Here is a 25,788-nt window from a genome sequence, read left to right as displayed (position 1 = left end):
ATCACCAATTCATACCTAAGTTACCTTGCAGTACCTCGCAATCCACGACGCTTTTAGTTGGTACCTATCTAATTCCATTTTGAACGTATCTACTGTTTCTGCTGCCACTACCTTTTCAGAGAGACTACTCCATGCATTAACTACTCTCCGAATGAAAGACCCCTGCCTCACTACCATCCTGTCTCTCATTTTCAAGCTGTAGCCTCCTCTGGTCCTGGTACTATTTAATATCTTTATTTGTACCTCTGCCACCGGAGGTGGATGGACGTTATGTTTTCAACCCTGTCTGTCTGTCTGTTTGTCTGTCTGTCTTTGAAAAGAATGTCAAACATTTGTGGACGTATTTGGAGGAAATTGGTGGAAAGGTTGAGTGTGTGACAAGGAAGAATTGGTTCAATTTTGGTGAAGATTCGAATAAGGATCCGGATCCGATAATTTTTTGGTGATTCTCACCATTGAATTATAGGGCTATTATATGGCGATAGTACGATATAAAACCGATATATAGTACAACATCTCAAAAAGTTATACAGCAGACGGATTTGGACGAAATTTGGTGGAGAGGTTGTGTGTGTGACGAGGAAGAATTGGTTCAATTTTGGTGAAGATTCGAATAAGGATCCGGATCCGATAATTTTTTGGTGATTCTTCACCATTGAATTATAGGGCTATTATATGGCGATAGTACGATATAAAACCGATATATAGTACGACATCTCAAAAAGTTATACAGCAGACGGATTTGGACGAAATTTGGTGGAGAGGTTGTGTGTGTGACGAGGAAGAATTGGTTCAATTTTGGTGAAGATTCGAATAAGGATCCGGATCCGATAATTTTTTGGCGATTCTTCACCATTGAATTATAGGGCTATTATATGGCGATAGTACGATATAAAACCGATATATAGTACGACATCTCAAAAAGCTATACAGCAGACGGATTTGGACGAAATTTGGTGGAGAGGTTGTGTGTGTGACGAGGAAGAATTGGTTCAATTTTGGTGAAGATTCGAATAAGGATCCGGATCCGATAATTTTTTGGCGATTCTTCACCATTGAATTATAGGGCTATTATATGGCGATAGTACGATATAAAACCGATATATAGTACGACATCTCAAAACGTTATACAGCAGACGGATTTGGACGAAATTTGGTGGAGAGGTTGTGTGTGTGACGAGGAAGAATTGGTTCAATTTTGGTGAAGATTCGAATAAGGATCCGGATCCGATAATTTTTTGGTGATTCTTCACCATTGAATTATAGGGCTATTATATGGCGATAGTACGATATAAAACCGATATGTAGTACGACATCTCAAAAAGTTATACAGCAGACGGATTTGGACGAAATTTGGTGGAGAGGGTTGTGTGTGTGACGAGGAAGAATTGATTCAATTTTGGTGAAGATTCGAATAAGGATCCGGATCAGGTAATTTTTGGGTGATTCTTCACCATTGAGAGATAACAGATATATAGCACGATATCACAAAAAGTTGTGGACGGATTCGGACGAAGCTTGTTGGACATGTTGTGTATGTGACAAGGACGAATCCATTCGATTTTGGTGAACATATAGAGCACGATATCTCAAAATGTTGTCGATGGATTTTGACAAAACTAGGTGGACGGTTAAGCGACAAGAACAAGGCGATTAGATTTTGCTTCAGGTCCGCATCCAGTGAGATCAGTTGGATACAAATCAAAGTTGTTGGTGTTATTTGTTGGATACAAAAAGTTTGATACAAAACATAAACTGTATAACCTGGCGGAGGTATGCGCTCTACAAAGTGCCATTCTCGGTTTCAAAATACCTTCTGGTTTTATCCTGAAAATGTTTTTTTCCATAATAGTTTTGCTTATATCGAATGAGGAAGCAAATATAAAGTGAAACTTTGCTCGTGATGCTCGTTTTAGACATTCTTTATGATTTACAGATGCAATTAATGCAAAGAAACTGTCCTACAATCTGTGCTTTCCTGTAACCAGATAGGCCGATGTTGAAGTGTTGAGAGGAAGTTGAAAAAGTGAAAAACAAGTGGGGGTGTTGAGGATGATAGATCATGTCCCTTTAACACAACCAAAAGCAGACTGGTCTTGGCAAATTGTACCAAAATATCTTGTGGATTGTTTCATCCAGGTTAAGAAGATAAAACGTCTTGAAATATCTCACTAACGTTTGGACATTTTAAAAAATTTTGTCTTCTCTCACAATGGCCAAACCACAGACTTTTGCAAGGATTTTGTATTTCCTGCCGGTAGTACAACTGTCTTCATAACAATGGTGGTGCCCTTTGTGTACAAGGTCTCCAATATAAAGAACAACATGGACTACGTAACAGATCTGTATGATCACCGTTTTAGCAAGAATAGTTGAGATTCTATAGTTCGACAGGATGGTGTACAGGTAGCGCACCTACCTTTGAGTTGTCTAGTCTGGGTTTGATCCCCGACCCAAGGAAAAACTGTCGTGTTGGCCGCCCTTCATGGGCAGGGTGCTGCATCCCAAAGTGTGTCGTCCCTCGGATGGATGTTAAACTCGGTGTCCCATCTGCCAACATCGATTCGTGGACGTTAAGTATCCCACCGTGTCTTTGGTGAAGAGTACGTGAGTTATCACCTGCACCCTGGACGAATTACAAATTCCTGCCGCCTTTAACCAAACGCCAGGGTTTCCCAGCCGGTTTGTATCCACGAAAGCCTTAAGCCAAAAACTCTTCCCTTGCCAACCTCGAAAGGAGTCGTGAATAAGTGGGGCTGTTCAAAAAGTAGTTGTGTAACAACATGTAAGTATTTATGCACAGACGACCAAAACATACCGAGTTTTCATTCCGATCCCGCCATAACGGCGTATTGCTGGCGGAATATACAATATGGTGGCGATGGCAGCAGTTATCGTTTACCATCGACACGTGTTTGAAAGATGTACATACAATTCATCTTGAACTTGTGTGTTTCATGAAAGCAGATTCACCACAAAAGCAAAGAAAACAAAATGCTCGAGGAGGAGTGGGGAGGAGGGAACAAGCAACTGAGGTCACAACAAACTCTCAAATAAAACATTTACACCATCTGATCATGGATTCCAGTATTACCGACCACAGACCACAGTTGAACAAATACGTTACCACTTTATAGTGTAGATTTTGAAGTTTTTTTTTTACTTAACTTATTACATCAATTTATCTTGTACCAATAAAAGCACTCAAGGACTTTGGCACAATAACTGCTTGGCAGAATGTTCCCATCAATTTTGGAAATTTCCCCATGGATAGTGCTTGAGGGTTGAAAAAAATTAGCCACCATTTTGATATATATGTATATATTATGCACACCTTATGCACAGTTACAAACTCCAAACCCTGGATACAAATACAACTTTGTGTAGAGGGTAACATAGGCTATGTGGCCACGGCCTCACGCGGAGGTGTGTGGGGCTGGGAGGGGAGTAAATTATCTATGTAAATGTGTACCGTGTAGCGCCACCTGCTGGTGGTGGCAAAAGGTATTACAATATCCTTTTTTACCTGGGCAACGCTGAGGTTAAAACACCCTTCCCACAGGTACATTAACCAGAGGAACCCGGGATATCGTGCGAGGGAAATATTTCTCGCATCAAGGGACGTGTGGCCGGGGTGAGGGGCTGGGAGAGGAGGAGGATGAGGGTGTGGGAGGGGGGATTAGGCTGAATGGGTGAGGGGATGGGGTGTTCGGGTGAAGGGTGTTTGAGAAACGCCAATGTCTCTGTCTTTTGATTAAACCCATCAGTGAAGCGACGGGTACATTTGCTAGTCCGTAATAAATAGATGATTCTACCAAACCTTGAAACAGCCAAAGCATATTTGATATATCACTTGTGTTTAAGTTCATGTTTGAAAACCAAGGACCCCTTGTTTGAGTATACAGCAATAGCCATGAGCCGGAAGAGGCAAAACATCAACATCAGCACCAAAGAACATGCTTTATCTTTAAGGAAACAACTAATCAATTCCCACATATTATCGGAAAACCACTTTTGAATTACACATTGTTAAAAAGAATTAGGATCTTAAGAAAAACCACCATTCAATAAACCTATCTCTTGGAGCTTCCTCATGAGGAAAGAGCTAATTGCGCACTAAGAGAGCCGATTGTGTTTGAATTGCTTGTGCCGAGAGAAAATGGATTTTCAGACTTAACCTCCTACGGCCCATTGCTGTGCAATGACTTGGAGCGCACGTCGTCATACTGCACCCAGGCTCAAGTCTCCTTACCAGGAGTCATCGATCGATTGTCCGCATTGTTCACCGTTGCCATGGTTATTTCCGATAGTAGAGTACTTGTGGATCGCATTAGAGCATGGTGACCCACGTTGCGACGTATTGCAGCGACCAAGATGCATGCGGGATGGAACGAATGATCGTTCTTTCTTGTTTTTCTTGCAGGTCGATCTCGTGTAAAAGACAAAACAGCGGCTCCCATTACGTGGCCAAGCACTGCAGCCGAAACACACAAGTCGTATCCTAATACAATTAGCCCGTGAATTGCTTTTTGTGTTGGACATGTTGTTCTTGATGATAAAAGCGACTCGGGTTTCGGTGGAAACTCCACGCTGAGAGTAGGGGCTCCGCTAAAGCTCGAAAGTGTGTAGGGCACCCTGTACCCAACTTGTTAGGGGTACGACTCATATTATAAACTCACAGTGATACCCGCTAACAAGTTTCTCGATGTATGACGTTTCTTTTGGTAATTCCTTCTCATTCCGGGTGTCCTGCCAGCTTTCACTGTCCTGAAACCGCAGGCCCAACACCCAGAGGGCTATCGGAAACCGGTGCTATTGAGTGAAATTTGAGATGCCAACATGGTTTACATCAACTCTTAGTCGTTTAGACAACACACTAGTTAAGTCCCATATAGCTGCTCCCAAAAATGGTCTTCTCTTCACCACGAATCCGAACGACGCGTGTGCACATTTGGTGGCACTCCGTGCTATAAGTCTACATCCTTAGATATTTTGTAAACGTGGGAGGTAAACAAGGGGCTGTGGACGAAGGGCTTTCTTTTCATTTCCTCGTTACCTTTCCATCGTTCATATTTTATTTGAACATCCATAAGTTACTGAAGTCACAAGACGAATTTTTTGAGCCCTGCTTAGTAAGTCAGCGTATTTGTCAAAGTTGAGTCAATGAAGCTAGTTCATAGATTCCTTTTCAGTCAACTCCAGTCCGAATAACCCCGGATTTTTCACGATTCGTTACAGGGTGTACACGTATTTCTGCACTCAATTAATCCCATTCATCAGTGTATCAAGTGACATGTTTACAGAGACCCTGGCCAAATATGAAGCCACTATTTTTTGAAACTTGCATTACCAGAGGTGGCATTCTTCCATGGAGTAGCAAGCAAGAAGTAGCAAACAATTTTGTTAGACTTCACAGATTATGATCCAAAAACATTCTTTCCTTGGAGATCATGACCTCATGATTGCAGAGAAAACATGCACGGACTCGTTCAAGTGGAATAATTAACCATCTTCGGCATGATCAAAAACTGTTTCATTTAACAACAAAAAGAGCGTTCATCTTATTTAGCTTTTGTCCAAACATGTATGCTGCATGTATGAATTTTCCTTCGATAAAAAGCCAAGCAGCTCTCATGAGCAAAGGACGGTCATGATTCCTGTTAAGGACTTTGCCTTTACCATCACTCAGTAAGTGTGGATGGAAAGCAGGAAACATAGAGGTATGCACACTCGCCTTAAAGCTGTCTAGCATGGGTTCGAATCTAGACCCCACTAGAAACTACCACCCTGTTGGAGGTTAAATATCCTACAATGTCTTTGGTGAAGAGTCAAAGAGTTATCCCCGGCATCCTGAACAAATTACAAATTCCTGCCCTGACTCTCACGCCAACCCGCTTGACAGGCATGGTGAGTATGCCAACACCCCATCCCCTCAACATGATTTGAGGGAGGCCTTCATCCTGCAGTGGATTGAAAATAGGCTGTTGATGACGATGATCATGATGAAGATCATGATGAAGATCATGATAAATATCATGATGATGATCATGATAAATATCATGATGATGATGATGCTGAGCATGATGACCATGATGATGATGATCAAGATAAATATCATGCTGATGAGCATGATGATGATGATGATGAGCATGATGATGATGATCAAGATAAATATCATGATGATGATCATGATGATGACCATGATGATGATGATGATGCTGATGATGAGCATGCTGATGATGGGCATGATGATGATGATGAGAATGATGACCATGATGATGAAGAGCATGATAAATATCATGATGATGCACATAATGATCATGGTAAATATCATGATGATAATCACGCTGATGACCATGATGATGATGATGATGATGATGTAGATGAGCATGATGTCCATGATGATGATGATCATGATGATCATGATCATGATTATCATGCCGATGATTATGATGCGTAAGAGTATATGGCACAGAAGGCTGTGGAAATATCAGATGAGCTGTGCTACATCCCTGAAGACAGAGATTTGAAAAAAAAATTCAATAGAGATCGAAGCCTCATAGAGGAGCATGTACACATAATACTTGGAAGATAAGGAATTTAGAGATATCAGTGCATTTTTACATGAACTACAAGGGTGGTACGATACATAATGGACAATTCAACATGGCATATCAGATTTGAACCTGGGATCCCAGCATCATGAGTAATGTGCTCAGGTGGAAACAACAAACAAGTCAACCCAAAATATTGGCCTCCAAAAGTAAGTAACACCAAGTATCAAATAAGGCGAGAACATATGAATCTTCAACAAGTTAAAGTGGTGACTGACGATGTTTGTTTCGATGAGGTACCAGCAAACTATGGTATCAGCTTACGAGAAAGGAAACATCAGATATTGAATACAAAGATTCATGAGCCAATGCGGGGGAAAATGGCCTCTAAAGGTGGTATTCATGAGCCAATATCAATGAGGGTATGTGGATCAATACCCTCACCAAAAAGCTTCCAGACAAAAACACTTCAAGCTCCAACAGAGGAATTTCCAACATTTATTTTTAATATCTTTTTTTGTATCGACGAATCGAGGCTCATGGAAGAGAAAAACAACAGGAGGAGGATGGGGAATTTATGAACAGGAAGAGGATGGGTTAAAAGGGTCAACAATTGGACCACAATGAATGGATGCATGCACCACTGTACATTAACGAGAGGAATTGTATGGTTAGAACAAAGTCTGTTAATTATAACGTGGAAATAACATTGCATGAAATTACATTTACCACCATCTTGTCACAAAAGGAAACACATCATTAAATGGAGTGTGGTGTCATCAAAATTAACATCATAATTGCAGTATCCTCAAGCAAACGATGCATTGCTGCATAACGTGAGACAGTGAAAAATGATTATCGTGAACAATGAACAAGATTCATGGACCAGAGCTCGTGAAAAAAAATATTCATATGGATAATAAAACGGTATGAATCAACATTTTGAGAAATGAGGCAATGATTTTTGGCTTTAAATATCAGTTCGATATGATTCGGACGTGTCTGTGCATCAATAAGTCAGAGAGTTATGTCGAGCGGTCAAACTTATCGGAATGAGATAAGATAGTCTAAAAAACGCTGGGGTGTTTTTATTTGTCTACCTCCAAGTACATATAATGAGTAAGAAAAATTATTCCCTTATTAATTATTAATACCTTTGAAAAGTAAAGAAAATTTTCCAATTGTTGAGTTATTGTGATGTGAATGTATCTGTGAAAATACGAGAACATTTTGAACGCCTCATGTAGTGTCCCACGGTAAAGTTTGTACAACTTCCCAAACACACGGATGGCTTTCAATTGTGGGATCATTAGAAAAGAAGCATTCGATGCTGCGGTGTGATTCCATAGCATTAGTGATGGTTAAATGTCTTTCTGTCTTCGACCGACTCCTCTCCGGCCTTGCTCCCCCAGCTCTCTCTGGGCTCTGTCCCCCCAATATTCCTGCAGGTCGCACAAGATCTGCCTGCAACCCTCTTATGGTTAAACTGCCAAAATCTAGGCTCTCTGCTCACCTTCACTCTTTCATTCCCCTTTTCTCCCGCCTCTGGAACAAACTCCCCCACTCCCTTCAACCCCACTCCTCCCTCCAGGTCTTTAAAACAGCTGTTCACCACCATCTCTTATCTTTCCCCATCCAAAACCTTGATCTTTTCTACCCCCGCTAATTTCACCCCAGATCCACTTTTTTGAAATACCAACTTCTTTCCTGGAAGTCCTAGCAGTGTCCATGTGTTTTTTACCCCCCCCCCCATCCCCCCACCCCCCAAGCCCTCTCCCTCCCACAGATCTCCCGATGTCCCTGCTCTCCTTCTTGTCTCCCGCTCCCTTTATCATATGTTTTATGTGTCAGTTTGTCTTTTTGTGATCAATGTTAGCTCTTTCACGAGCCTCGATCTTGTACACACAAAAAAAAAAATTATATTAGCATATTTTGTTGAGGACATGTGGTGCGATATGTGGGGCTGAAGGTGAGGGAGGGAGGATGTTCTGGAGGATTGAGAGGTTGAAGTATCCGTTCTCTAAAAGATAGACATTTACGACGACTTGTTATGAACGTTTTTGTAGCTGAGAGATGGCCTTTGACAGGTTGTGAATCTACCGCAGAGTGCTGCAGAGGCAGTGCTCAACGAAAGCAGAAATGTAGCATTTTGAGATGCACGCAATGGAGGGCTGGCAGGATATCCTGGAGGTATCTTCAAGTTGTCTAGCCTGGGTTATAATCTCGACCCAGCTAAAAACTACCATCCTGGTGTTACGCAGGAAGAGTGAGGGAGGCATCAATGTGTGCACCGTCCATCGTCTGCCAGCACTTGATCGTGGGTCGTGGGTGGGCATTAAATATCCCATGGTGTCTTTTGCGAATAGCCGGTGAGTTATCGCCGTCACCATGAACAAATTACAAATTCCTGCCACCTTCAATTGAACATCAAGCCTGGCCAGTCAGTTCATGAAAGACTTGGGCCGAAAACCTTCGGCCGACCGACCCCACAAGATGGTGGTAATACTAGGGGCCGTTAAAGAGGTTGTGGTAGTAGGCACGCACACAATGGCCTACCCTTTTCTAAAAGCACATCCTGAGTCTTTAATGCCCACAAGGAAATGGCAGCATAAAGGAAGCTTATGGTTAAACCCTCTTATGGTTAAACTGCCAAAATCAAGACTCTCTGCTCACCTTCACTCTTTCATTCCCCTTTTCTCCCACCTCTGGAACAAACTCCTCACTCTCTTCAATCCCACTCCTCCCTCCAGGTCTTTAAAACAGCTGTTCACCACCATCTCTTATCTTTCCCCATCCAATACCTTGATCTTTTCTACCCCTGGTAATTCACCCCAGATACACTTTTTTGAAATTCCGACTTCCTTCCTGGAAGTCCTACCAATGTCCATGTGTTTTATACCTATCCCACCCACCCCCCACCCCCATCTTCCCGTGCCTCCTCCCCTCTATCCCTCTCCCTCCCACAGATCTCCTGGTGTCCCTGCTCTCAAATGTTGTACTTCTGTGCTTCCCTCTCTCTCCCCCATCTTGTCTCCCACTCCCTTTATCTTATGTTTTATGTGTCAGTTTGTCTTTTTGTGATTAATGTTAGCTCTTACATGAGCCTCGATCTTGTATACAAATAAAAATAAAAGCTGGATTAACGTCACATGCAATAAATGATGCAACCATATGACAGCAAAGCACAGAGGTGATACTTTAAACTTGGGTGAGCAATAAAACCCAGACGGTTCAAAAGCAACTGCACAATCTCAAAGCAATCCTGTAACATTTATGGTTGTGGGTATGCTGCGAGTCCTCTTATAAACAGTCATGTGAAAAAGTAAGTACACCTGGTGTAATGTTTTGACTTTTTCAACATACAGCGATTTGATTTTTCATTTCAACAATATTGATAGATAAAGGTGATATAATATAACAAATGCCATGAAACATTTACATTTTGTAGTCCATTGTATAATTTAAATAAACATAAATGCAAATTTCGCATGTGGAAAACGTAAGTACACCCCTACATTTATCACTACTTCAACTACCTAAAATTAGAATCAGGTGCACCAGCTCAGGTGCAAATGTTAGAACATCGTTAGAGAGGATCTTGGAGGAACCTGTCTTATTTAAACCTCAGACATTTCGTTTGGTTTGCTCTTTGTTGTTGAAGTGTGCGGCGTCACCATGCCTAGATCAAAAGAGCTCTCTGAGGCCTTCAGAAATAAGGTTATAGATGCCTAAGAGGCTGGGAAGGGATTTAAAAAGATATCCAAACAACTTGAAATCAATCATTCGACTGTCCAGAAGATCATCTACAAGTGGAGAAGATTCCAAACAACTGCCAACTTGTTCAGGCCAGGCCGCCCGAGCAAGTTCAGCCTGAGAGCAGACCGCAAGATGCTGAAAGAAGTCTCTAAGAACCCCAGGATGTAATCACGGGACCTACAGGTAGCTCTTGCCACTGTTGATGTCAAAGTGCACGAGTCTACCATTAGAAAGAGGCTGCACAAATTTGATCTACATGGGAGGTTTGCCAGGAGGAAACCTTTGCTGTCCAGAAAGAACATCAGGGCAAGACTAAAGTTTGCCAATTAACACTGAGGCAAAGACCAGCACTTCTAGAACAATGTTGTCTGGACAGATGAGTGAAAGGTAGAGCTATTTGGCCACAGTACCAGAAGACATGTTTGGCGAAAACCCAAGACAGCATTTGACCACAAGAACCTGATACCAACTGTAAAGCATGGTGGTGGAAATATTATGGTTTGGAGCAGCTTTGCTGCATCAGGGCCTGGGCAGCTCACCATCATAGAATCCACTATGAATTCTTCATTGTACCAGAGGGTGCTTGAGGATAATGTGAGGCCATCTGTCGGAAAGTTGAAGCTCAACCGAAGGTGGACCTTGCAACATGACAATGACCCCAAACATACCAGTAAATCCACCAAGGAATGGCTGAAAAGAAAGAAATGGAGGGTTCTGGAATGGCCAAGTCAAAGCCCGGATCTAAATCCCATCGAGATGTTGTGGGGAGATTTGAAACGAGCTGTGCATGCAAGAAACCCCTCAAACATCACACAGCTGAAAGAATTCTGCATGGATGAGTGGGCAAAAAATTCTCCCAGTCGATGTCAGAGACTGGTAGACAGTTATAAGAAACGCCTACTTGAGGTTGTTTCTGCCAAAGGGGGCAATACCACCTATTAGAGCCAAGGGTGTACTTACTTTTTCCACATGCGAAATTTGCATTTATGTTTATTTATATTATACAATGGACTACAAAATGTAAATGTTTCATGATATTTGTTATATTATATCACCTTTATCTATCAATATTGTTGAAATGAAGATCAAATCGCTGTATGTTGAAATATGTTGAAAAAGCCAAAACTTTACATGGGGTGTACTACTGTACTTACTTTTTCACGTGACTGTATGACAAACAAATAAAACCAACATGAGATTTAATGCATGCATATGTATGTAGTCATGAAGGGCATAAAAAATCAAGGGCAATCAAGGTAAATCAAGGGAAATCAAGGAAAATCAAAGGAAATCAAGGAAAATCAAGGGAAATCAAGGAGAATCAAGGAGAATCAGGGGAAATCAAGGTAAACAAGCGTTATGCCTAGGTCCCCCGTCGGGGAAGTGATGTGAGTTGACAAAGTGGAAGACGCAGAAAACATGCTATGATATGATATTTCACTGACAAGGTTCAGACATACATGGAGGCGGCCATCTTGGATTTTGACGTGGCGACCCAATTTTCAATAGCGTTCTTCCTTATGCCTAGATACACCCACGCACCAGATTAGAAGTTGGTACTTCGCTTATTTTTCAAGATATTCAGCTCACAAGGTTCAGACATACATGGCGGCGGCCATCTTGGATTTTGACGTGGCGACCCAATTTTCAATAGCGTTCTTCCTTATGCCTAGATACACCCACACACCAGATTAGAAGTTGGTACTTCGCTTATTTTTCAAGATATTCAGCTCAAAAGGTTCAGACATACATGGCGACGGCCATCTTGGATTTTGACGTGGCGACCCAATTTTCAATAGCGTTCTTCCTTGTGCCTAGATACACCCACACACCCGATTAGAAGTTTGTACTTCACTTATTTTTCAAGATATTCCGCTCACAAGATTCAGACATACATGGCGGCGGCCATCTTGGAATTTGACGTGGCGACCCAATTTTCAATAGATTTCTTCCTTGTGCGTAGATACACCCACACACCAGAATAGAAGTTGGTACTTCGCTTATTTTTCAAGATATTTCGCTCACAAGGTTCAGACATATATATGGTGGCGGCCATCTTGGATTTTGACGTGGCGACCCAATTTTCAATGGCGTTCTTCCTTGTGCCTAGATACACCCACACACCCGATTAGAAGTTTGTACTTCACTTATTTTTCAAGATATTCCGCTCACAAGGTTCAGACATACATGGCGGCGGCCATCTTGGAATTTGACGTGGCGACCCAATTTTCAATAGCCTTCTTCCTTGTGCCTAGCTACACCCACACACCAGAATAGAAGTTGGTACTTCGCTTATGTTTCAAGATATTTCGCTCACAAGGTTCAGACATATATATGGTGGCGGCTATCTTGGATTTTGACGTGGCGACCCAATTTTCAATAGCGTTCTTCCTTGTGCCGACATACACCGACAGACCAGATTAGGAGTTGGTACTTCGCTTATTTTTCAAGATATTCAGCTCACAATGTTCAGACATACATGGCGGCGGCCATCTTGGATTTTGACGTGGTGACCCAATTTTCAATAGGATTCTTCCTTGTGCCGAGATACACCCACACACCAGATTAGAAGTTGATACTTCGCTCATTTTTCAAGATATTTCGCTCACAAGGTTCAGACATAAATGGCGGCGGTCATCTTGGATTTTGACGTGGCGACCCAATTTTCAATAGCTTTCTTCCTTATGCCTAGATACACCCACACACCAGATTAGAAGTTGGTACTTCGCTTATTTTTCAAGATATTCCGCTCACAATGTTCAGATATACATGGCGGTGGCCATCTTGGATTTTGACGTGGGTTGCACCCACACACCAAATTTGAATGCGGTCCTTCGCTTACACACGCACGCATGGACGGACGGACAGACGGGAAAACCATGGTCCCCCTTTCGCTCCGCGGTGCTACGGGGGACAATCAAGGGAAATCAAGGAGAACTAGAACGGGCACTCGGTAGAGCGCATACCTTCGCCGCAGCTATGGTAAAAATACGATTTTGACCTTTTCGTGACCTTGACCTTGACCTTTGACCCGATTGCTCCCAAAATCTAATCAAATGTGTCCCGTATAATAACCAATCATCCCACCAAATTTCATGCAATTCGGTTGAATACTTTTTGAGTTATGCGAATAACATACACACACACACACAGACATACAAATAAATACACAGCGATCAAAACATAACCTTCCGCTTTTGCGAAGGTAATCAAGGGAAATCAAGGAAAATCAAGGAACAAGGAAAATCAAGGGAAATCAAGGAAAATCAAGGAGAATCAGGGGAAATCAAGGGAAATCAAGGACAATCAAGGGAAATCAGGGAGAATCAAGGGAAACTAGAACGGGCACTCGGTAGAGCGCATACCTTCGCCGCAGCTACTTTTGTTGCCAAAATAAAAGACTACAAGATCTGTGTAGCAAAGCATTTTGGCATTAGTTTCATACAAATTGGACACAAATTGACCGCGCTATGGTAAAAAGACGATTTTGACCTTTTCATGACCTTGACCTTGACCTTTGACCCGATCGATTCCAAAATCTAATCAAATGGTTCCCGGATAATAACCTATCATCCCACCAAATTTCATGCGAATCGGTTGAATACTTTTTGAGTTATGCGAATAACATACACACACACACACACACACACACAGACATACAAATAAATACACAGCGATCAAAACATAACCTTCCGCTTTTGCGAAGGTAATCAAGGAAAATCAAGCGAAATCAAGGGAAATAAAGGAAAATAAAGGAAAATCAAGGGAAATCAAGGAAAATCAAGGCGAATCAAGGAGAATCAGGGGAAATCAATGAAAATCAAGGGAAATCAAGCCAAATCAAGCGAAAGCAAGGGAAATCAGGGAAAATCAAGGGAAATCAAGGAGAATCAAGGAGAATCAGGGGAAATCAAGGCGAATCAAGGGAAATCAAGGAGAATCAAGGAGAATCAAGGGAAATCAAAGGAAATCAAGGAGAATCAAGGGAAATCAAGGAAAATCAGGCGAAATCAATGGAAATCAAGGGAAATCAAGTGAAATCAGGGAGAATCAAGGAAAATCAAGGAGAATCAGGGGAAATCAATGGAAATCAAGGGAAATCAAGGAGAATCAAGGGAAATCAAGGAGAATCAAGGGAAATCAAGGAAAATCAAGCGAAATCAAGGGAAATCAAGGAAAATCAAGGAAAATCAAGGATAATCAAGGAGAATCAAGGGAAATCAAGGAAAATCAAGGAAAATCAAGCGAAATCAAGCGAAATCAAGGAACGTCAAGGGAAATCAAGGGAAATCGAGGAGAATCAGGGGAAATCAAGGAACCTCAACACAGGAAAAGACCATTCAGCCCATCAACATCAACCACTTGATGTTGTCAATAGTTGCCAAACTTTGGTTGATTGTCCATACTCTATCCTTTTTGAATGTTCAAGCAAGCAAGGAAGCAGCACGTTCCATTTTAAACACCTTGGTATGACTAGGCCGGGGTTCAAACCTCTCAGACACAAATTAAACACCAACCATTGTGCCGCAACATAAACTTATTGGTCAGAGAGCTTTTTTCATTAATGTCGGAGTTGATTCAAAAAATAGATAGACAGACACTTGGGCAATTCTCATACGTTGATGCGTCAATCCAAATCTGGCTATATCAATTAAATGTATCAGGGCCTCAAAGAGAAGAGTCACAATTAAGTAGAGTAGATTCACCAGCACGTGCAAGAAAGTTGTGAATCAAGTCCTACAAATTGCGCTTCAACTTGCGGTTAAAGGCAATTGTCCCTGAAAAATTGTGACAGGCCCGATTCAAAATGGACTTTACGACTTTTACGACTTTGGTTGCTCCAGTTCCGTTGCTCGGTGATCCAGCTCGGCCACATTTCAACGACAACCTGCTGAGACCCCCTGCATTCCTGCCGCAGTTTTGCGGCCTGGTCCGAATGACCCGGCACCGGGCATTCCTGCGCTGCTCCAACTCGCTGCCAAGACGCGCAACAATTGGGCCGAAAAATTCGAGCAAGTCGCTTTGCTCATTCGAGCCATCTTTGCCGGTCCCGACTATGCCAACAATGATAGTTAACTTGGACGCAATGGAACATAAATAATGCCATGTGGGCTTATGGAGGATCTTGGACGAGCACCGCATGCAGGACAAGACACAAGTGCATAATCATGAACGACGAGGATATTAGCAGACAATGGACATTTATGGTGTATGGGATTTGAAACCGGGTTCAGTTTCATGCATCTTGAGCCAGTGGTACAGATGGGAAGACACAAACAGGACAGGCCTTTGTACAATGTAATAACAACACCACGTAAAAAAAGAGGAAGTTGGAATGATGGGAAGGCCTTGATAAGGTGCAACACATACATCCTGTCTAGTAGGTCTACATGGGATAACTGATTTCTTTATTCTGTCCAGCTGAAGAATGACTGCACAGAATTACTTTGAACTAGCCATATATAGCACATTCCAAAGGCATTTACGTAAAGTGTGGCAGAGGGCTACAGAAACGCATTCCCGCTCGGACAGGAAACGGAAGCAACAATGAACCCAAAAGCCACATGGTAGACAAAAGGAGTTTAAAAAAAATTCTCGTGAATTTTAAACATTTAGCATTTGCCATAGACTTCTCAGCCTAATGCAGAAAATTTGTTGGCATTGCATTGATGATATGATCAGAAGCTTCCGGATTCCTTTACACAAGATGGCGTTTCTTATATTGACTCTTGGAAATATATGTGTGTGTGTGTGTGTGTGTGTGTGTGTATATTTATTTTTATATATATATATATATATATATATATATATATATATATATATATATATATATATATATATATGATCAAGGCACCTCCTAGCTTTAATGGTGAGCACCAGCCACGAATTATGTCTCACACGGTAAATACCGCATAACCCGCAAGGAACCAACAGCCTGTCTGCCACACAGACCATGTGTCTGTTGACAGAGTGGCCGGGCTGAAGCCTCCAGAAGACCCTTTGGGTCGGAGGTGACGCTTTGGTCTAGGACTTCGGTCCACAGGAGATCGGGACAGCGCTCGTCACGCTGTTATGTTCGTTGATTTTATATATATATATATATATCCCTCTTATTTACACCACCCCTTCCTTTACCAACCCAAAAATGTATTTGTGGCCAAGGTATTTAATGGCAGGTAATTAATACATATGGCATTTAAAATATATATTTATAAACGATTATATGGATTGAAGTGGGACAGGTGTGCACATGTATGCCATTACCAATCAGCTTGAAGAGCATTTTCCACGTATCTTATGCATTCAAGCAACGTCTCCATGGAAACGACTGATGAGGAATGCTGGATAAGTTAAGCAAGGATAGCAACCTGATTGGTCATGGAACACACCCTTGGATTGGCCTGTTAGTGTTCCCATTTTAAGTCCAAGACATGCCAAAAAATATGGAGAGGCTTTTATATAATATAAGTAAATAATACATCACCATGTTTTCATACTAATCATGTGTACGTTGAGCGGAAACAAAATGTTTTTTCTATGAAATGCGCATTGGCATGTCTTTGGAATGTCGAGAGACCCCGTTCTTGGAACCCTCGTACAGGAGATTCCCTGTCATGTGGGATATCTGTGTTTCCCATCTCTCCGACAAGACCTTGGTGGAAGCGCTTAGCAGACACGTGCCCCATGTGCTGTTGAGTTTCCACGGGGTTGATCGTGTGGAGTGCAGAGTGAACTTTGCATCTGATAAGCCACTATATTAATCCTGTAAGAGTTGAGTTTTCAAGACAAACCATGTGGAATTGTAGTTATAGGCGGTATATATAATAGCACGGCCTTCTGGCTTTTCCACAAAAACATTCCCAACATTTATCAGGATTCCTAACTCGACTATTCAGTACAATTTCTGGGAATTGCAGTGGATATGGCCTACAACTACATGGTACAACAATTGTGAAATTGTGAAGTACAGGGTTCATCCAACACCGCAAGGGATGAACATGAAATTGAGGCTGATCCATTTATTACATAGACGAATGGAGGAGGAAAGGGGAGGAGGGGAAGGGGAAATCGTTCAGGAGTGAGGAAGAAGATGAAGATAACTCGAAGTGAAATAGGGTATAAGTGTGTTGGGGGGTGGGGAGAATTCAAATGTTACACAAGTTATACACGGCATGTATATATATATATATATATATATATATATACACACACTCCTCTTATTTACACCACGCCCTCCTTCCCCAATTCAAAATTGTATTTGCTGCCAAGGTTGCTCACCACATGAAGAATCTCATTTGCAGATGTCATTCTTTGTGAAGAAGTCACTGAATGTTTGTTTTCCTTGCTATCATGACCAACACACAATGATGCATCTTTTACTTGTGAGGACACCAGAAGAAGAGTACAATAAGAGCTCTGATTGGCTTGAATAATAATTCATCAGATATGTCTCTTGGATGAACTGGAGAGAGAACCCAATATCATATGGAATGGGTGGAAGTGTCCAACATTGCAAACAACTGCACTTTCGAAAACTCACAGTCTGTTCAACTTGTCCATGCCAAGGAAGAGCAGCTCTGGAAGGACTTGGAGGCGGTTACGATTGAGACGCCTGTGGAGGGACAGGGTAAGGATTGAGCAAGGAGACAAAAATGTCAGACAAAATCCACATGCGTATGTTCAGACAAGCAACATCATTTAATCAACAAGGTTGATCGTTCGATTATGCAACGTATTTTGTGATTGTTTAAAAATATATATATATTTACTTCGAATATGCACATACACACATACACACATACACACACATACACACATACACACATACACACACACAAACACACACATACACACATACACACACATACACACATACACACACATACACACACACAAACACACACATACACACATACACACATACACACACATACACACATACACACACATACACACACAAACACACACATACACACACATACACACACATACACACATACACACACATAAATACACACACATACACACATACACAGTACACACACATACACACATACACACATACACACATACACAGTACACACACATACACACATACACACACATACCCACATACACACACATACACACATACACACACATACACACATACACACATACACACACATACACACACAAACACATATATAGACACACATACACACACATACACACATACAGTACACACACACACACACACACACACACACACATACACACACGTACACACACGTACACACACATACACACACGTACACACACGTACACACACACACACACACATATATACACACACGTACACACACACACATACGCACACACACACACACACACATATACAAACACGTACGCACACACATACACACATACACACACACACGTACACACACACACACACACACACACACGTACACACATACACAAACACACACACACGTACACACACACGTACACACACACACACACACACACACACACATACACACACATACACACACACACACACACACACACATACATACACACACACACACACATACACACATACACACATACACACACACACGTGCACACACACGTACACACACACACACACACACATACACACACATACACACACACACACACATCCACACATACACACATACACACACACATACACACACACATACACACACACACACACATACACACACACACACACACACACACACACACATACACACACACACACACACACACATACACACATACACACACAGTCATAATAAGTGGTGAAATTATATATTGTCAATTTTTTTAAATAGTAATGTGGACAAAGACAGTAAGTCATCTATTCTTCAGAGCCGGAAGGATGGCCTATAAGTACGCACACTACTTGCCTCAAAGCTGTCTTACATGGGTTTGAATCCTGACACCTGTAGACGGTCATCCTGATGTTTCACCTGCAGAGTCATTCATCAGTGTGTGCCGTCCCTCGTATGGACGTTAAACTGAGTTTCCCGTCTGCCAGCCTTTGTGGACGTTAAAGATCCTAAGGTGTCCTTCCGAAGAGTAGACGAGCTATCTCCGGCACCCTGAGCATATTGCAAATTATTGCCCTAACCAGCAGAGAGCATTGTATCAGTGGCACAGCCACATCCTCAGCAAATGATGCTACCCCACAGCCTTGTGCTGCATACAAATGAAGAAGAAGAAGATCCATGCTGTAATGTAAGCTGAGTTGTTCATTCGGCATCCCAACAGGAGAGAGCCATGATTGAGTTAATAAAAACATTGGAATCCACGCAGTAAACAAATGCTCATGGAAAACTATGGTTGCTTGGCAGTACTTTGTTTTCTGTACCAGATTTAATTACTTAGCCTTTTCTGGTTTATGTGCGAATAAAATTGTGATTATGGAGAGAAGACAAATTATGGTAAATTATTCCCAATGGACACTTTCAGTCTGCTAAGGAAACACATTTACAAATGTGATTTTAAACAGAGTTCTATGCAGGTTGGGGAGAAAGGAGGGCAGTAAATGAGATAGTGGAGAGAGAGAGAGAGAGAGAGAGAGAGAGAGAGAGAGAGAGAGAGAGAGAGAGAGAGTAGCAAAGTTTCTGCCATTTTTCTTATGTAATGAATCGATGCCAGTTATGACAATATAAAGGCCAAGAAGCTGTTTGACAGGATGGTGCACAGGTAGTGCACTTACCTTTTAACTGTCTTGTCTGGGTTTGATTCACAATGCAACCAAAAACTGTTTGATTGGTGGTTTACGGGGAGGGCATTGCATCACAGGGGGCCCTCCGATGGACGTTAAGCTGGCTTTCCCATCTTCTAGCATTAGTTGGTGGATGCTAGTGATCGCACAGTGTCTTTCTTTTGTCAAGGGTAGTTGAGTTATTGCAACCATCCTAAATAAATTCCAAATTCCTGCCAGCTTCAGTCAAATGTCAGACCAGTTTAGCTGGTTTGCGAAAGGTGATCCAAATTTATTTTTTCCCACAAGAAGGTGGGAATAGTAGAGGCAATTAAAAAGTAGTCATCGTTGTTGTTATTTTCCCAAACAGTGAATTCCCTACAAACTATGATACCGGAAATAAAATTTTCCCATTTTTCTGTTTTAGCATTCTAAAAATAAAATAAAATAAAATCTTCCATATGAAATAAAATAAAAATAAATAAATAATATAAATAAATAATAATATAAATAAATTATATTAAAATAATAATAATAATAATAAAACTAGAACAATGCGACTGTGTCGCCAATATGCCTCCGCATAGTCGCACAACGGGTAGATGCCATCACTGCATATGTATGGGTAGGGGATTGCGTTTGTGAAGTTTCATGTTGATCGGATAGGTTCGTTTTTCTATCCAAGATGGCTGCAAACCACGTGACCTATGACATCATCATTTTCAAACTATGTGCAAGTGTTGTTAGATGATATTTGTAATATTTTGCATCGATAGGGTGAGCGGTTTCAGAGATATAATTATTTAATTTTTCCTTCAATCCAAAATGGCTGCCAAACCATGTGACCGATGATGTCATAAATTTAATATTTCAATACAAATGGATCATAGATCATGTGCATGCAACTTCAGATGTTTAGGATAAGGAATTCGATTAAAACATTTTTGGCTGGTATACCACTTCACCTATGATGTCATCATTATTATGCTTTTGTTCCCCATTGGGAGTACTTGACAATGTGCCAAGTTTCAAATTTTTCCATTCAGCGGTTTCCAAGAAATAATTTTTTTTTTATTTGCTTTTAATCCAAGATGGCTGCCATACCACCTGACCTATGACGTCACAATTATCATAAAAACATTCTGCATGGGTGTCACTCCCACCGTGAAAGTTTGTCTCAATCGGACATATGGTTGCTGAGAAAAAAGAGGTTTAGCCCATACGGACGGACGGATGGACGGACGTACAACCCGAAAACATAACGCCTCTGGCGACTTTGTCGGCGGAGACATAAAAATAAATAAAATAGTATTCATAAATTTCTCCAATATGACCATTTCTGTTTTAGCACCCGCTTATACATCCATGTGATTGGTGGACATTGATGTATGACTGGACTGAAGTCACTGAACATCTATCTTCACTACATAATGAACCTTCCAACACACTGTTAACATTAACTCGTAAAACTAATACAAATGTAGAAACAAGAACTCGTTTGAAAACACTTTATATATCAGTCTCCAATGAATTAGGTTGCATTTCCTTGTTTGAAATAACTTGATGTTTGGAAAATATTAACTTTGATAATATTCCAAAATAGAATGTAAATAATTAACTTGAAAAGAAAGTGAATATTCATATATTGCTTCATATATTGTTCCTATGGACATTAAACTGGTTGTCCCTACTGTTGGCATCAGTTGATGCATGGTAAAGATCCCTTGATGCACAAAATTACAACTTTTTGCCCCAAACCAGCTCCAGTCGAAGGTCAGGTCTGAAAGAGGTGGACCAAAAACATTCCCCAGTCGAGCCAAAGAGAAGGTTGGAATAATAAGGAGCATAGTGGTAGTAGTAGTAGTAGTAGTAGCAGTAAGACTCATGTACAAGTTTATACACCTATCATGCAGGATAGTGACATGAAGAGGTGTGGACGCACTTTGGCATGAATTACAAGGACATCAGTAACAAAGGACAAATCAATGCAGTAAGTGGGATTTGAAGTGAGGGTCTCGACATATTGATCATGTGCTCAGATGGGAACCCTAACAAGGCCGATCCAAAAGTGTTTGCAAAAGAAAATTCAGTGTTGACTGCGAGAAGCAGATGGACTCAAAAAACTTTGCTGAAGTTGTAAAATCATGTAAAATATTATTTTTTGATATTGCGATTGGCATTGCTTTTTGAGTAAATAGCCAAAAGCAGATAAACGATTAGCAAAGTGTCTGATATCAAAATACAACCAATATCATAGCGAAGTTATGGTGGTGTTCTGATAAAAAGGAAACTTGCTGGAAACTTTGGGGAAGTTTGGTAAAGTCGGCAACTCACAATATTTGCTTTAATTGACAGTTGCAAGTATCGAAATAATCAATAACAATGTATCGAAGGTATGGACATGTCGCAAACTGTGCACAGAGGGAGACGCAAGGCCAGGAAACGGCTTCGTTTTCTGAACGCTCGATTGAGAAACGTCTCGGAGACTCCACTCCAGCAGAACACAGACTAATGCACAGAAACGCACGGTCCTGATGCTCAAAGGCATCACGTGCACACACAGCAAGAACAGTGCCGGGCTCAAAAGAATCCTTCATGTCTGGCTGCATTTGAAAAGAAATCAGCTGCACCGCTGTTCGGTATCACACAGCAAGGCATTTGGTCCCGATGAATCATGACCCCGGCGTCAAGTGTGGCTTTTAGAGATAGGAGCAAAAAGAGCGCGGTGATCGCCCGGACAAACGCACGTTACCGTGAGCAAAGCATGCGGCGTGTCACGTGATACGACGACAAAACCTAGGAAGGGAACAGCACCTAGCTACATTGACACCGCTCGTTTGGAATGTACATGTGCACCCTTGGAGGAGAAAAAAAAGAAGAAAAAGATTTCGAATGCCGATGAGCAAATGATGAGGGGCATTCAAAAAGTTATAAGAGTGAGACTAGTCCAAGACATGCCAAGATTTTCTTATTTTCAATAAACTAGTATCATATATATGCACAATTAATAAGAAAACGTGAGATTGAATATTTATTTATTTATTTACTTATCTGCCTACCTTTTTATTGTTATTCACGCATCGCCTGGACAATTGCAAGTAGCTCATTCGGAGAACTTTTTGACCGGTCATCGTCGCGTCCAGCGAGCGCACTCGCAGGTCATAATGAATGTCTACACAAGTGGCAGACAATTGCAAATTTGAAATCGACTGAAATTCTGCATCAACCAAAACGTAAATCAACCAAAATCTGCAGCACTTGGGTGAGTTTGGCTTTCACGAGTTCATCATCGTCTCTCGATTGCCGAATATTGCGACAGTATCCCACATAACCAATTCTGACACAGCAAGGAACTTCAGGAGCTTTCTTTTTTGCTTCAATCGCGACTGAACTATCAATCCTGGAGCCGTGCGGCGATTCCAGTGCGTAAAAACCCTAAGTATCCATTGTAAGACGTAAATGTGCGACAGACGTGTATGTTGGTGCGGGTGAGAGGGAAGGAGATGACAAAAATAATCCTTGGAAATTCCCCGTCGAGCCAGTTTGTCGGGTAAACGACGGAAATAATCTTTTGGTAGGAATAGTGGGTACCAGGTAGTGCGTCAAACCCAACGTGCGCTTTGAGCCACTGATGCCACTGGCGATTGCGCTTTCGAAATCCAGTACATCAGTGCTTTTCACGAACGTCACAAAGAGCTATTGTACAACCCGGCTCTTCTCCGTCGATTAACGTTAAGACAGAAGCATCTGCTCGATACTGTCACAAGCTCGTTTCGCGTTTATACACTTGTCCTCGGTACGTGGGCCAAGGCTTGCCAGGGATACTCACAGCCGGTCGAGCTCCTTTAAATCCTTGAAAGAACCTCTTTCGATGGTGATGATGTGATTTTCCATCAGGTTTCTGCAAGCAGAGAAGCAATGCGCTCGGTGAATGCGAAAGCAGGTCCACCTGCAATATGCAGCAAGTCTTCCTCACCTAACCCCATTGAATGCTAACAAAAACAGCGCCAAAAGTATCTGTCCAGGAATAGTTTACTTCCCCCGATCTGTCACCATCTAAAACCCTTTCACCATATACAGGGGGGACACACACGTTCAATAGTGGTGCCGGATGCAGAAAAACTGTGTGCAACTTCAGTAGTTGGCATGGAATATAACTACAATAGCCACGGGTGACTTACAATGTCGTATACTTTAAATAGGCATTCCAAAAGTTTTACAAATAAATCACGTGTACGGTAGGAATGTTATTTCACTATAGCGGGCACTTACAGCACTCGCAGGTATCTCAGACCCGTGAAGTCCGTCTTCCTGATGCGCGTAATGTTGTTTCCATTCAGGTCTCTGCAATAAATAAATACACAAGCAAATAAGAACATATTGTAAGAAAAGTTACAAACAGTAAATAGTGAGTAACACTTTTTACACCAATGGGACACCATGGGGAGCACAAAACACCACGCGAATTGGGGTGGAAGCCACAGGTATCGTCATCGCCACCCTCTGCCCCCGTCCTTGAACACCCACTCCGTGCCTCGAGGGCCGATCAAACGTCTCGCTGTGCTTTTGAAGCAGCAGAGACTGTGGCGTGTATAGGCAGCAGGAGTGGGAATGGGGCGCTCGCGGGACAGAAATGTGCGGAGTTTAGGAGCAGAGCAAGGCGAACCTTTTTATTTTCGACCGCTTTTCATTTGGTGATTGGTACTCACTCAATGCTTAATCCACTGCAACTCATTCACTAGATCGATATAGTGGGGTGGGGAAGTAATACGTCCGTGGCAAACTAGAGGCAGCACTGACGGGGGGACCTGTGCAATGAGCCGTGGGACTCACAGGCGCTCGGCGTTGCGTGGGATGGAACGTGGGATGGTACGCAGCCCCTGTCCGTGGCAGTCTACCGTCGAGCCAGCACAGGTGCACACGGAGGGGCAGGCGTTGTCCTGGGGAAAAGCGACGAGCAGGAGAAGCAGCTCGAAGAGCATTGCCGGAGGGGGCCAGACGAGCAGTTGCAGGGTCATGATGCAAAAACTGTCACCACTTAAATCCCAAGAAACCACCGTCCGTGTGGCAACAGGTGCGAAGTGCGTGACACCTGACGGGACCCCACGTGAAGTGACTTCTCACGACAGCTCGGGAAACTGTGGTATTCCTCGGAAACAGGCCACGGAATGGAGCAAAACGAGAAAGAGATCCACAGTTGCGATTTAGCGCTCCTGTGCTCCTCTATACAAAAGTCGATTTCACTTTCCACGATGACCCGGAGGAAGGAAGACGGAAAGTAAGGAGGGGCGTGGAGTCTCGTCCAGGTATTCAAAATGAGGGACTGGTCGAGATGTTTTTGGGATCTTGCAATGGTGGCACCATTCACACTCGGAACCCACAATGAGCCCCGCACTGAGCGCGCACACCCAGTCTGCTACAGGCACAGCCGTTGCTGCCGGGACTAGAACACGAGTGGAAGAGGCAAAGGCGGGAGAGGCTGCCCCACCAGGTTGCCCCACCCCCTGTTGACAAATAGACGAAGCGGAGCCGCGCCGATGGAAGTGGAAAAGAGACTGGGACTCTTGGAAGGCCAAAAGATGAGGATTGGTGTGGGAGGAGGCGGGAATAAGGAATGGGGTTGGTGGGGGACGGGGGATTGTTCGATTGCAGATGCTTTTTCTTCCTTTTCCCCGTGTTGGTAGACTCGCACACCGATTCCACATTGATCATACTTCATACATTGAAATTCAGTGCCTCTGAATTCGCTCCACG

At 42.3% G+C, this 25,788-nt stretch overlaps 1 protein-coding gene across 2 annotated transcripts in view; it reads right to left on the bottom strand.

Annotated features, from left to right (window-relative positions):
• Positions 1-25,562, bottom strand: part of LOC137423189 (slit homolog 2 protein) — a 559,055-nt gene extending 533,493 nt beyond the window's left edge. For both annotated transcript variants that reach the window (XM_078774590.1, XM_078774591.1), the window contains exons 1-4: positions 24,868-25,562; positions 24,307-24,378; positions 23,864-23,935; positions 17,851-17,922 (exon numbers count right to left, since the gene is read on the bottom strand). In XM_078774590.1, coding sequence (XP_078630716.1) covers positions 17,851-17,922; positions 23,864-23,935; positions 24,307-24,378; positions 24,868-25,052 — 401 coding nt within the window. In that variant the 5' untranslated portion in view covers positions 25,053-25,562. The remainder of the gene's footprint in view (positions 1-17,850; positions 17,923-23,863; positions 23,936-24,306; positions 24,379-24,867) is intronic.
• Positions 25,563-25,788: the final 226 nt, after the last annotated feature.

The sequence above is a fragment of the Myxine glutinosa genome, chromosome 3 (assembly GCF_964187855.1).
Source record: "Myxine glutinosa chromosome 3, kmMyxGlut1.1, whole genome shotgun sequence".
Classification (NCBI taxonomy): domain Eukaryota; kingdom Metazoa; phylum Chordata; class Myxini; order Myxiniformes; family Myxinidae; genus Myxine; species Myxine glutinosa.
This window is presented reverse-complemented; position numbering and strand designations above follow the sequence as displayed.